The sequence below is a fragment of the Sciurus vulgaris genome (genome assembly GCF_902686455.1).
Source record: "Sciurus vulgaris genome assembly, chromosome: 16".
Classification (NCBI taxonomy): Eukaryota; Metazoa; Chordata; class Mammalia; order Rodentia; family Sciuridae; genus Sciurus; species Sciurus vulgaris.
Genome location: NC_136477.1, coordinates 38,401,404 through 38,416,379, shown reverse-complemented (window position 1 = coordinate 38,416,379; position 14,976 = coordinate 38,401,404). Strand labels below are relative to the sequence as shown.

The 14,976-nt window shown below is 41.2% G+C and overlaps 1 protein-coding gene across 7 annotated transcripts in view; it reads left to right on the top strand.

Annotated features, from left to right (window-relative positions):
- The window catches only part of RARB (retinoic acid receptor beta), a 716,333-nt gene that overhangs the window by 621,778 nt on the left and 79,579 nt on the right, over positions 1-14,976 (top strand). For all 7 annotated transcript variants that reach the window (XM_079114293.1, XM_079114292.1, XM_079114294.1 and 4 more), the window contains one exon: positions 3,629-3,770. In XM_079114293.1, the coding sequence (XP_078970419.1) occupies positions 3,629-3,770 (142 nt within the window). The remainder of the gene's footprint in view (positions 1-3,628; positions 3,771-14,976) is intronic.

Genomic DNA, 14,976 nt, shown 5'->3' with positions numbered 1-14,976 from the left:
AACGTAGTATATACTTCTAAAGCCTATTTTTACATATGACAAGTTTTGGATCAAAGTTTTGTTTCTTAACTTATAAGGCTCCTGATTTGAGATTGGATAGATCTGTGACTTTCAATCCCAACAAATCCCACCGTGAGAAGCTTACTTTCACAGAATTCCTCAAGGAGAAAGTCTCATGTCAGTGCTGATATGTCTCTTAACACCTGCTCAGCTCCCATTTCAGCAAGGAGTGAGGAGGCCCAGGGTTCCTGGCCTTCAGTAGATCCAGTATCCAGTGAGAGTGAAATAACATCTGAATATTGTATTATTTGACTTTATTTATTTTATGAGTACCTTCTCATGTGGACACTTGGTGCTGGCTTTCCAATTAAGCCAGAGATTAAAGTTTCCATTTTGAATAATGTTAAAAGGGAGGTGTCAACTTACATAAAAATATTATTAAATAAAATATTAATAAAAATATTAAATGTAGGGCACGGTGGTGCAGGCCTGTAATCCCAGCAGCTTGGGAGGCTGAGGCAGGAGGATTACAAGTTCAAAGCCAGCCTCAGCAAAAGTGAGGCACTAAGCAACTCAGTGAGACCCTGTCTCTAAATAAAATGCAAAATAGAACTGGGGATGTGGCTCAGTGGTTGAGTGTCCCTGAGTTCAATCCCTGGCACCAAAAAAAAAAAAAAAAAAAAAAAAAAAAATTAATAATGGGAATATGACCCCCATTCCCCACAAACACTAGGTTCTCTAAGCAGTGATCTACAGGGGAGAAAAATTTATTTAGCACTTTACAAGGGCAATTGAAGAGGAGAAGGCTTTGTAGATGCAAACTTCTCTGAGGCTTAGAGGACATTTCTGTTTATCCAAACTGTGTATAAAATACCTTACTGCTTATGTTTTAGTCAGCAAGAATCCTACCATGGTGGAAATGATTTACTGAAACTTAGACCTTCTCCTGAAATCCAGCCAAATATCTGATTTGGAAAACCAAGAAGTCCTATTCAGTTTCTGCCGTCGTTGTTACTGAGCCACATGAACTGGCTAATTAGTGACATATAAAGTTCTTTAATTCTCTCTTTTTCTCTTCTTCTTTCACTTGAGTATCATGAGATTGTTTTGCTCTGCTCCCTGGTCACTCACTAAGAATTTGCTGAACTGAATATTTGGTTTTTAATAAACAGGGAAGGTCACCTTTGCTCTGCCACACCTTTCCCACGCGTTCAGAAAAGGCCAGATCTCTCATCCTAGCCATGCTACTTGGCAGGGAAGCACTGGAAATTTCTGTAAATTGAATTTGTGCATCTGGAAGCCAAAAGTGGTCCCGTCGGTATTTCTTGCAAGGGAAGACAGGTTTTGAGGTGACCACTCCACAGAGGTTCCATCAGGGTTTTAGAATACTCGTAACCTGTTATTTTAGATTCTGAACCTATTTGTAGCTCCAGAGGTATAAAAATAAACTCTATTTTCTTGGAAAATGTGTGTGGGATATGGGACAGGAGGTGCAGCTTTAAACCAGGTTTCCAGGTACTTGCAGTTGATCCATGCCAGTAAAAATATGTGTGTTTAGACACTAGAATCCTAGGGTGCCCACAGAAATATCCTAAACAATGTATGTCCCACGAGCTCTCTTTGTTCATGTGCCTTAGCTTTGCACGGTGCTGGTTCTAGCTCCTGCAGTGTTAATGTACTTTGGGGAAAGCTGCACTCAGATGCTAAGACTCACTTTCTGCTCAGTACATTCACTAGTGTGTATTTTCCACTCACGAGAATTATTTCTAGCCTAAGTATAGTCATGTCACAACTGATAAAGTGAAACTACTGGCTTTTAATACGTCCAGCAACAGAGAGGCTTCTGCTGGGAAATTAAGAGAGAAAAGATTCAGAGGGCAGTGGTACATGCTTGTAATCCAAGCAGCTGGGGAGGCTGAGGCAGGAGGATCACAAGTTCAAGGCCAGCCTCAGCAACTTAGTGAGGCCCTAAGCAACTTAGCAAGACCTGTCTCAAAATAAAAAATAAAAAGGACTGGGGATATGACTCAGTGGTACAGTGCCCTGGGTTCAATCCCCAGTACCAAAGAGAGAGAAAGAGAGACAAAATAGCAGATATGTCCTTTTCCACTTATCAGTTATTCATCTATGATTTCAGTAAGCATCACTCGATTATCCATCATCTGCCAAACAGTATGGTAGAAATGAAGGAGGGAAAGAGACATTAAGAACTCTTGCTGGTTGGGTCTAAAGTCTGTGTTAGTCCATTAATGTTGCACAGAAATTGAGATAAATCTTTTTTTTTGGTCAAAATATAATTTTCAAGAGTTAAAAAATAAAATCCGAAAGTATTCAGTAAGCACATGTCAAAACTGTATTTAACTCATTGATGAGGGAAATAGTAGATGTGAAACCTTGTTCAAATGTTGGTAGGAGATAAATACCCAGGTATGTCGGCAGGTACATAGATATGGAGCAAGGAAAGTAGAATACTGGAATAAGATTGCAGAGATAGGTGCAAAGGTGGTTACTGTCCTCCAAGACAAGAAAACAGTAATAATAATCGTAGGAATTCCTTTTCATTTGGACAGAACTCCTCTGTACTTACACAAGATAAAAATTTTTGTAATTTGCCAGTCCTCTACAATCTTTATAGAGTCTGGGTCAAGGCTGGGGGTATAGTTTCATAGTAGAACACTTTCCTAGCCTGCACAAAGCCCTGGGTTTAATCCCCAGAACTACCTACCTAAATAAATAATACTTTAAATAATTAGAATCTGGGTTCAGTCAGTAGTAAAAAGTATGTTGAACAAAGTTTTATTTCGCAACATCATCCAATGCCCTTCGGTGGGCTCGTCAGTCAGTGCTGCTGCGCTGTGCTGCACGGTAGAACTTTCTGTAGTGATGGAATTATTTTGTGTGCTGCCCAGTAGAACAGCCACTGGCCAGGTGTGCCTGTTGAGCATTTGAAATGTGGCTAGTACAACTGAGGAACTAAATTTTCATTTAATATTCACTAATTTTGATTTAAATAGCCACATGTGACTAATAGCTACCATACTGGTTGGCGTGCCTCCAATGTGCCATTAAATAGGCAGGCATTCATTTTTATGCTCTGTTTTCAATTTTGGATACTTTTTTCTAAACACTGTATAGATTAAGTCATATTTTAAATGTTATGATAGAATTTAAATGTGTAAAAGAACTTGGAGAAGACTCCTTGAAAAAACCTAATTCTTTCATGAAGCAAATAATTTCTTTTGCAGATGCAATGCCTCGTGTATTGGGTGTCTTGGTAGCGGGTTCCCCTGAAGTTGTTCTGTTTGGCAAGGGAGCTAGTTAAGTTCAGGCAGTTTGGAGGGATCCCAACTCCGCATGATGTTTTCTAAATGAATCAGCTTGGTATTCATTTTCTTTTAGCAAGATAATAATGGTCTTGTCTAGTTTTGATTAAAAGGGGCTTTTGGGTTTACAACAAAGGGAGAGCTATTAATATTTCACAAGGGTTTTCAAGTTTTAATAAGTTAACTTTTCTGCTGCCATCACTATATTAATCAAAAAAAGCAGTCAATGCATTGGTCAGGTTGGTTTGGTTTCTCATGAAACTGAGCTGTTTCACTTAGTTTGCTCATCCTCTTGTTGCTTGCAGGGCTTTTTCCGCAGAAGTATTCAGAAGAACATGATTTACACTTGTCACCGAGATAAGAACTGTGTTATTAATAAAGTCACCAGGAATCGATGCCAGTACTGTCGACTCCAGAAGTGCTTTGAAGTGGGAATGTCCAAAGAATGTAAGTGGAATCTCAAAAAAAAAAAAAAAAGTTTTTCCCTGTTTGCCTTATCTATAAATATATTTGCTCAGCTTCCAAAGTCAAATCATGAAGGACGACAATATGTAAAATTCAGACATGACACTAATGATATATTGCCAAAGGTAGGTATAAACAGAGATGGCATGAAAATTGAATAACTATGGAGATTTTCAGATAAGACTTGAGTGGCAGTTGGTGAAAGGCAGGAGTCGGGTGCTGTGGAAGGCAGATCTGTATTCACAACAGTTAGTGACTCACTGTGTACTGCAGAGCTGTGAGTGGCCCAGGCATACCATAAGTCACTTGGTGACTCCATTTTCCCATCTTGACCGTGGGAATAAGGAACTTTGTATCAGTGAGGATAAAAATGAGGTGAGAAACCTGAATATTAGCAGATGTAGTCATTTGCCCTACTTTGGGAAGGATTGTATAGATTTTATTTTACAAGGAACATTTTGAAAATTTGGGGCATGGACATTTTCCCCAACTTGATTTAGCTTCTTTCTTTCAAGTCACCCCTTTCAAACAATAATACATTTTATCAATGCGAGAGAACATTTATTTTTAATTTTTATTTTTACAGACTGCATTTTTGATTCATTGTACACAAATGGGGTACAACTTTTAATTTCTATGGTTGTACACAAGGCAGATTCATACCATTCATGTAATCATACATGTGCGAGAGAACATTTTAATACATTAAAAGTTGATTATTGGTCCATACTTATCTAATAATGGGAACTTGAAATATATATGCTTCAATATAAACAAGGTTGTGTAAGCTACAATTTTTTTTATTATTTGTGTTTTCCCTTTGATGCTTTCAAATGTAGGAAATCAGAAAGTGAGAGGAACAACTTGACTGGGCTAAGGAAGTCAAAGGGATGTATGCTGGGTAAAGCACTTTGTAATTCATTCCATCATTTGACGATTTGTGAAGACCCCTTGTGTGTGTGAATCGTTGGACTGGGTGCTGTACAGGGACTTTGGAGATGCCTGAGGTGTATTAGCATCCTATAAGAGTATGGGACAAAAACCCAGGCCCCCAACCCTGATTATACAATGGGTTTAGAAGAACCATGTTATGAATCCAAGGTTCCTTGATTTGGAACTTGGGAAATGGGGCCCTGGGGAGAAGACTGACCAAAGAAGGAAAGTGCCTGTACCAAGCAGTATTGTTCTGAGTGTGCTCGGCTGAGACTCTTTCTGCTTGCAGCAAGTCAGGGACTGCAGTGCATGTTTCTTGGTAGTAGATGTTTTTTGCAGCCCTCTTTCATAACTGTACTCAGATTTATTTTGTTTCTGAACTCCTTGGGTTTCTACACTGCAGGGTTGGGGTTAACTCTCAAGGCAGTTCCAGCATATTCTCTGTTCTGGCCACAATTGTCAGTTCCTTGTGTGTGAACATGAAACTGAGGCCAGTCTAGGAGAAGGCAATTCCAGACTCATGCTCAGAATATTGGAATGGAAGCACCCTCCTCTCCAACACATGTAAACAGGGAAGCAAGTAGGTACCAGTGCCCCTGTAAGCTCTGCTCCTACCCCAGGGGAAGTCAACCGAAGAATAAAGCAGCTGTGAATGGAAAAATGGAAAGACAGACATTAAGCCCTTAATAGCATCCTTGAATGGCTCAACCATCCAGCCTGCTGAAACACTGCCTCCAGGCCATAAGGTTCTATTTGCCCACAAGTACCCATTAAGTCCTTCAGAGGTGGGATCCTGGTCATTTTTAGATTCCCCATGAGCTAGAACAGGCTAGGTCATTAGTCAAGGTAGCATCCGGCAAAGACCACTCCCTGCCAGATAGTTCTCCTGCAGGTAGTGGGTTACTTTGAAATATGGATGACCATATTTCATCCAGTTTCTTTTGATCTCTTCTAACTTATGAGCTATTGCATTATTTGAAATCAATGAATGGGGAGATGTGAAGTTAATATTCCATTTTCTCTGGGCCCACATTCTAACATGAGAGAGAAAAACATGACCTGAAATAGCCAGATTATTTCTGTGTGTGAGCTTCACAGGATGGTTCACCTAATGCTCCATTTTGGTCTGACGTTCCATACACATGAATGTCAACACTGCCTTTCTGTGGGAGAATTTCAGTTCAGACTGAAATTATAAATGAGTAAGCCAGATGTGAACTCAGGGAAAATCAGTACTTTTACATTTATTCTGTGTGGGCCGGAGACCCATTTCCTGCTTACATTACTTAAAACCCATATCCTGCTGCTCTGTACAAACTGGCAGCTTGGTTGGCAATTAAAAAAAATAATGTTTACACCCACAGGAAAACTCTAGCTTCAACTCTCAAGAAACTTATCACCTTAATTAGATTTAAAAATATAGAAATGGTAAGAAAATGGAATCATTATGTCCAAGTACACAAAAATAAATATGTTTCTCTTAGAAGGAAATTGAAGGGGGAATAAACACTTGGTGTATAGGAATGGAGAGTCTAATAGAATATTTTAAAAGTTGAAACAGAGGGAAGCAGGCAAATGTGAGAATCAGTAACCAATTATACCACAGTATACGCCACTGAAATGAACCCAAGATTAATAGATCCTTGCAGAATGTGAGAGCTGAAAAGGGAGCTTGGAGATTGGTTTTCACTCCCCTCTTATTTGACACACAAGTACAGCAGGACCCAGAAAGATGAACCTGTTTTCCCAGCAATCTCTGGCTAAAGACAGAACCAAGTCCACAATTCAAGTCCGCCACCTCTTCTCCCCCTTTTTCTGCCACAGAAACATCAGTAAGATTCACCTTCCATTCTCACCAGAGGACGTGGTAATTCATGAGTATGTGTCAGAACCCTTTAGCTGCCAGTGACAGAAAACCCAGCTCAAACTGACTTAAACTAAAAAAATAAAATAAAATAAAAAATAAAGTCAGCACATGTAACTATAAAGTCCAAAGGAGCACATCTGAATGCAAGGACATATGTGCGTTTTTAGGGCATGGTCTCTCTCCAGCTCTTTTCTGGCATGTGGGCTTCCTTTGGAAGATCTTCCCTGTGGCTGGCTGGATCAGCCACCAGCAGCAGTGCCAGGGTGGTCATCTACCCAGCAAAGGGAAAAGCTCTCCTGTGCTGAGCATCCCTCCAAGCCTAGAGACACATCCTCACTGGCCTTACTTGGGTCATATACCCTGCTCTGGGTGCTTGCTTTGTCTAGGAACATTGTCATTAGCTAGGTGTGGATCATGAGTCAGTCCCCCAAGCCCAGACTTAAGGTTGACTCCACCTAAACCATATGGGCCAGAGTATGGGAGAACTGTTCCTCAGTGGGAGGTCAGAAGGACAGGAGGTAGACTAGAGGTGTTACTCAGTGGTACAGCACTTGCCTAGCATGCCGGAGACCCATCGTTCATAGCTAACCACACAGAGTGTTCTTTACGTCCCAGGTACTGCATCACACACCTTTAATGCCTTATCCCATTGATCTGGTGGCAGTCCTAGGAGATAGTTTATTTATAATTTTTCTCCTTTCTCTTTTGGCAGTTGTGGAAGGTGAGGCACAGAGAGGTTAATTATCTTATTCAAGGTAACACAGTTAGTAAGGGGCAGTGCTGGGGTTTAGAACAAGGCAGTTTGATTATAAAGTCTGTATTCAAACCAAATATATACCACATGCTATAAAAAGCAGCTTTTAAAACTCTGAATTATTTTTTCTCTTCTATTTTATTGCCAGTGGTTAATAAAACAATAACCACACTCCTTGTTTTATATTAGAGATGTATTCCCTAGAAAATCATGTGCAAATTTAATTCTTATAGATCAAATTTGATTTTAAATGTGTAAGGGGATTTACTAGTAAAAGAAATTCTTTAGCATGGCCTACTGGAAAGCTATGATTATTTCTGCATTTTCCTGTTTTGTAAATGCTGATGGATTTAACTTACATTTTCCAAGGGCTTTATAGAGCCAGGGAAATCTTTTTCTTTTCTTTCTTTTTTTTTTTTTTTTTTTTTTTTTTTCAGAGGAATAGCTATCTGTCAGAGCATGGAATTTGAGAGTGGTAATGGCAAGTGAAAAAAATCGATTTTTAGCAGCATTCTAAAAGTGGTGCAAAAATTTATGAAGAATTGGAGGAGGAGGAAAAGGAAGCAAAATGAGTCCATGTTGAGTGATGAACTTCTCCTGGTGGGGTAGGGGACTTGTAACAACACCAGCCAAGGAAAGTGTGTGCCAAAACCCATAGTATCAACAAGAAATTAAAAACAGAAACGATAATCGAAGCCATAACATTTGGGATTGCAAAGGTGTCCAGGCAACCAGCTTATGATATAGATGAACAGCTCATTGTCCATGATGTGGGAGAAAATTTGAGATGATGCATTGGGAGACGATAGAAATAAGGCCCTAGAAAGTTCTATCATAAGCAGTCACAGAAATTCAAAAGAATCATTCAGATCCTTAAGCCAGGAGTCAAAAAACTTTTTTTGGGGGTACTAGAGATTTAACCCAGGGGCACTTTTCCACTGAGCTACCTCCCAGTCCTTTTTATTTTATTTTATTTTATTTTATTTTATTTTATTTTATTTTATTTTATTTTGAGACAGGTTCTCAGTAAATTGCTTAGGGCCTTGCTAAATTACTGAGGCTGGACTCAAACTTTCCATCCTTCTGCCTCAGCCTCCTGGGCCACTGGGACTACAGGTCTGTGCCACTGCGACCGACCAGACAATTTTTTTTTTAAGGGCTTTTTTAATGTTTTCAAACATTTTTAAAATGTTTGAAATTTTAGAAAATTTCAATGTGATCCCTGCCATCAGAACACAAAAGTAGTCATAGACAATATTTAAACAAACAAGCAAACGTTATAAAGTTCCAATAAAACTTTATTTTTAATAACAGGACAAGGACTGGGTTTGGCCAACTGGCTATAGTAAAGCAACTTCCCCTTTAAGTGGTTTATCTAGTGCCTATCTGCCACTTATGACTGCTCGTCATCTCAGTCGGGGCTCTCCAGGGGACACAACACTTCTAGCCACCCTGGACCACCAGTCTTATATTTTCATTCACACCCAACTCCTCCTCCTCCAGTGGAACTCCAGGTGACTGTAGTCACCATTTCCTCTTTGGAGCCTCCCCTCAACCCCACCCAGCTCGCCAAGGTATTGTTCTCCCTAGGTGCTTCCCACATTCCCCAGGGACCACAAACTCCTAATATTACAAGGTCATTCTTCAGGGAGTCTTCCTGGCTTGTTTATAAACTCCTAAATTATCCCTCTTGGCCTTTTGGCTAAAACTGAATGTAGCAGAAATCCCTGAAAAGTAAGCCTCATGTCATGCTCTCTTTTTAACCTCAAAACTTAGCACCATGCTTTGCTCGGGGAAGTTAGATTGGGCAGATGGCTGAATGTGGCCTTTTTGCAAAGACAACCAAACCCAGCTTCTCTCTGGCTTTCCATTTCTGAAAAGTGGTCAGACACACAGTTCTGGGTGTGTATCTATTCAAATGTCGTCCCGCATCTGTTGAATAACAGAACAAGTTATTCAACTTTGCTAGGCTCATGTTTTCTACCTGGATAAGAGGAACATTAGTGTTGGCCAAGAGTCCGGGTGTGGCATGAGAATTGATGCTTTTAATCCTGTTTAGACAAGAGTTGTCTCCACACACTGCTTCCTCTTTCCAGTCCCCTCCCTGGAAGACATTAGATCCTCTAGCCTGTTTGCCAGTGAGCAGGCATCTTGTTTAACCGTATAAGGCAAGAGCCCAGCTGAGTGAGGCAGCTGAGAGGACCGATGGAGGGGCTTGGGTCTCACCTTTGCTATAGTTTGGCTGCCAAGTTGCTCACTAACAAAAGAAGGGGACCCTGGGACAGGCTGTACATGGAGATCTGGAGGTACAGAGGAAGATGGAAGATAAGAATTAGGGCAGAATCGTGTCTCATGAGCAGCGAGGAAGGGTCCATGGTGGATCCTGAGGGCCTCTAACCTTTGAGTAGGTTCCCATGGCCACTGTCCTCACAGATTGGACCCCCACACACCTTGGACTTGGAACGATCTTGCTATGGGAGGGACGACCCATGTTCTATTTCTGCTTTTCTTTCTGAGAACCACAGATTCACCAAGGGAACCTCTTTACATGGCTTTGTGAGATTATGTTTATGTGGTTTACATCCTTGAGTGGTGGACAAAACCTATCTTTGATTTTGTTCGAGGATGCTGTTTAGTGTTTATTTCACAGCATATTTTTGTTGTTGTTCTCTGACAGTCTCATAAATGTATTTGTAGAAGAGAGCAATTGAATTATCTCTGAATTTAGGAGTCCCCAAGCCCTCATGGACACTCTCTCATTTGGGGCACATTGAGCTTAAAAACAGTTTCTTACAAAGTCTCAAAATTCTGATTTATACTTTTGACATGAACTCCCCCTTGGGTAGATGGGATGAAATGAATGTGCTGTGTACAGACGCTTAGAAACTTCCACTGGAGAATTTTGTGGTTCTGTGCTTCTCTTGTTTCTCGCTTAGTGTTAAACTTACATTAAAACAAACCTTTTGGAGCAAAAGCACTTAACCCCAGTTAAAATCACCTTTGCTGGTGTACAAATTATATTGATGTGCTCATTGGTTCTACTGCTGGATTTTACTGGCTTAATAACAAGGAAATTCATATTGTAAGATGCCCTGTGTACTTGGGAAATTACATAAAAATCATCATCAGGACACTTAATGTCTTTCTAATTTTAGTTTATTTCTTCATCTGTCCCCATGTTACATCCCAGCTTGTTACTGCATTTCCAAGGTTCATTGTGATCATTTTGTTCTGCTCCACAGAGATGTACCATTAACCCCCACCTTCTCCTTTTGCTCCAAGGCACATGAGTCCCCAAAGAACCCCAACCCCAAAGTAAGTGAAAGGCTGGAAACTTTTATATCTAAAAATGTCATAGAAATTGGAAAATAAAAATCTGCTGTCCCTTTCCACTTGCCAGATATTAATGTTTTCCTGCATCCGTCTTGGAGATACCAAAAAAATAAGCAGATTCCGTTTGGGCACCAGCAGACCAGTGATGTCAATGCCACTGTGGGACCTGAGGCCCATTAACACGCAGACTGCAGAGGAAGTATTAAAATTCCTTCAGCTTTACTAACACATTTCTCCCCGCTGCCTCTCTCCTAGAGAGGGGACACTCAATAGAGTCTCACCTTAGAAAAATGAGAGATTTCCATTACACAACAGAACAGAGTGAGAGAAAGAACAAAGGGCTTTGAAGTTCGCCTGAGCGGGTTCAGATCTAGCCCTACCCACTAAGTGTCTCAGTTTAAGCCAATTGCATAATTTTGTTTCATCTGCAAAGAGCGAACTCACCCATGGGGCTTGTTCCAGCAACTTTGCAGGGTGGTTTTGTGGATCCAACTTCATGAGGGTAATGCCTTTAACAACAGGCTTGGCACACAGTAGGTGCTAAAAAGTGGCAGCTATTCTCTCAGGTTCTTCGGTGGTGACACAGTTTTGTGGTGCCATTGCTGCTGGCACAGCTTTTGGTCGTTATTACATAATAACTATGACCTTGATTGCACTTTAGGAAAAAAAAGTGAAGAGCGGCGCTCCTGTTGGTTTTGAATTGTTTTTAATGCCACAATATAGATGGACAGACCCAAATATTATGTCAAAGCATGAAACATAAAGTTGGCCAGCATGCTTTCTAAAATACATAACCATCTTCCTCAGCTACTGTAAACCAGGAGACAGATGGCTCATTTGCTTGGAGATGCCGAGACATGTGTAATCAGAGAATGGGAAAGTATCCTGGTATCATGGAACCCAACTCCAGGAAGAAAACCGAACTAGGGTATTAGAAAGGATGCCTGTCCCCTTCCTGCATGAGTCATCTCAAGGTGAGGCCATCAGGGTCTCCCAAGCAGTGCTGAGTCACAGGGAGGCATAGTCTTCCCTCCCTCCCAGCATCTTCTTTTCTTGTCTGATTTGGCACCTTCCATATCTCCTCATGCTTTATTTGGGACTTTGTGACCCGCTTTCCCCATGTCATCTCCCCTCTCCAATCACATCTTAGCCACCCTTTGGCCTCTTCAGCAGGGCTGCTTTTGCAGCCAGTCATTATGAAGAAAGCCACGAAGGATGTCACTAGTACCATGACTGTGGATAGTCACAAAGTACTTTACCAGAGGCACAGTGTCTGTGTTAGCTTTCTGTTCTTGTGATAAACACCTGAGATAGACAACAGGAGGAAAAGGATTTATTTTGGCTCATGGTTTCTGAAGTTTTCATTTCATGCTTGATTGACTCTACTGTTTTGGGCCTGTGGTGAGGCAGTTCATCATGGCGGGGAGTTTGTGGTAGAGCAAAGCTGCTCACCTCAGGGCCACCAGGAAGCAAAGTGAGAGAGAGAGAGAGAGGGGAAGGGTCTGGGGTCCCAACATCCTCTTCAAGGGCACACCTTTAACTTCTTTCTACTAAACCCCACATCCTGAATGCTCCATGCCTACCATTAGTGCTACTCTGGAGACCAAGGCTTCAACAATTGAGTCTTTGGTGGATATTTTATTTTACTTGTGTTTTTGGTTCTGGGAATTGAACCGAGGGGTGCTTTACCACTGGGCTACACTCCTACCCTTTTTATTTATTTTTTTTTATTTTGAGATAGGGTCTCTCCAAGTGTGGAAGGTTCTGACCTTGACCTTGCAACCCTCCTGCCTCAACCTTCAGCTCTGCAAACAGCAAACACTGCAGACCTGAGTCACCGTTCCTAGCTGGAGGACATTTTAGATCCTAAGTTTAATAGGGGTCCAAGACTTCAGGTCATTCTGTGTGGTGGATAAGACAGCTGTGATATTCGCCCTCAGTTTTCTGAAATTCAGAGAGATAAAAAGACCTACCTAAAGTCATACTGCTGACTTATACCACTGTGTCTTAATTTCAATCCCAGAATTCTTTCATCTACACTTTGCTTTTCTAACAATAACATGCTTGCATCTTCACCCATATTTGCTCCTAGATCAAGCGTTTTATCATTTAAATGTGACTTTATTTGATATATACACTAGTTTAATGCAGGACTTCTCTGTAAACTGCCCACAGTAATATGAAATATAATTTTAGAGCATGTTGAAGTTGGCATGGAGTAGTATCAAGTCATATAGTGATAAAGTTATTCCCTATTCAATATTCATTTAATCTTTTATTACCAATGAGAAAAATCTCAGGTTGATGCCAGTACATCTTAATTAATACTTTTCAAGCTTTTCTTAATCTCTCTTTTTAACAGAAAGAAGACAGGCAAAAATATCTAGGTAGGATTGAATTGTAATTACTTCAGAGATCTTTAAACTTATTTTGAAATGGCTATCCATAGTAAATATTTTCAACCTTGCAGGGCTTCTTGGCGATTGTTTTCACTATTCTACTCTTTCAGCATGAGAACTTCACGACTGAACGTGATTTTGTTCCAATAAAATTTTATTTACAAAAACAGACCATTGACATGAAAACCCTGTTTATCTTTAACCTTTGCATTTATGATAAATGATACTACCTTTCCCTTTATACTCAGCACCAAAATCCTCTTAATTTTATTCAAGCAAAAAAAAAAATCAATTGAAAATAAAATTATAAGAGGATAGTAGTCTGTGAATATGTGAGAAATTGTGAAGGAAAGGGCTGAAGTTTGGGAAATCCTGCATTCATCATTAGCTGGTCAAGTAAGCATTCTTGTGTTTTAACAAGGATGGAAACAGAGCCTGGAGCTGCAGTCTGGGCCCATTCCAGAGTTTCTGTAGTACCTTGATTTCTGGTCATCCTCCCCCCACCCCCCAGTTGCCTCTATCCTGCTATATTCCTCCCCAACCCTTCTTCACCTCCAGAGTTGTGCACAATTTGAGGATGGGTGACTGGGTCTTGCTTTCCTTGGATCCTTGGGGTTGAGTACTATCCTTATAAAACAGGATAATTGAATAGGCAGATCTTCATGGTGGGATTTAAAGCATCCTGGTGAACTGATGGAAGGCATATGAGAAACAGGGAGCCCCCAGATCGCTCTGTGTACTCCATCTCCTAAAGAGCAACATGGTAAGCTGACGGCTTAGAGCGCAGGCCCAAGGGGCAGCCTGGGTTCAGATTCCTGCCTGCCATTTGGCTCTGTATGATCTTGGGCAGGTTTTGATTATCTGTGTGCTTCAGCTTCTTTGTGACATGAAGATAATAATAGTACCTTCTTCATGTGGCTATTGCAAGGAGTAGATGAATTGATATGTGGCAGGGACTAAAAACAGTTCTTAGCTAAGTGTTAGCTCCTGTTACTATTCCTCTTACCATACCACTGAGCCATGCTGGCCTCCAAAAAATAGCTTATTTGATCATCATTGGTCTTTAGTAACTATACAGAACAGCTAATGCTCCTGCTGGTCCACTGGTCCATTTACTCAAAACAACAAGTATTCTTGAACTTGAAATTTGTCCTTGGGGGCTCAGATCTACGCCCACAAAGCAAAGTGATAGGTAGATGGGACCAGGGGCAAAGCTGCTGCTCTGAGTCAGATGATCCCATGTTGGGATTCATGGCCCTTCATTACTTGCAGAATTGGCTCCAATGTCTCAGCGTGGGCATAACCCAGCACAGGTGCCCCACTCTGCCCGGATGCTGATCTCTTGTCACACTCCCCCAGGGTGCCATGCACTAGCCACTGGGAGCCACTTGGTGTCAGGTGTTGCTGCCTCAGGGTGTGCATGTTGCTCTTTCTGCCCGCACTGTCCTTCCCCTGCTCACGTTCCCAGATCCTCCTTCTGGCACCTTCATCTAAATGAGCATACATGCACACCTGCACTCAGATGCATGCATGCACGCACTACAGAACACACTTGGCTGACAGCCAAGACAGCGAGTGGACCACTCACCAAGTCCCAGTGTGATTGATGGTTTGTGGCACTTCTGTTGAGATGACTTTTGAAGTCACACTGTTCTAAAGTCCAGGAGATCGTGCGTGTGTGTGTGTGTGTGTGTGTGTGTGTGTGAAAGAGAATGCACCTCACAGGATCTCTTGCTGCTGACCCTAAGTACTTTGAGGGCAGGAACAGAGTCTGATTCTTGCTTGCCTGCTTCCTCAAGGCTTTGTACTAGAAAGATATTTCTGGAATGCCTTAGAATCAAGGGGTACTTGAGGCCTGTAGATTCTGAATCAGTGACTTTTGGCTGATTTTTCCAAGAGTTA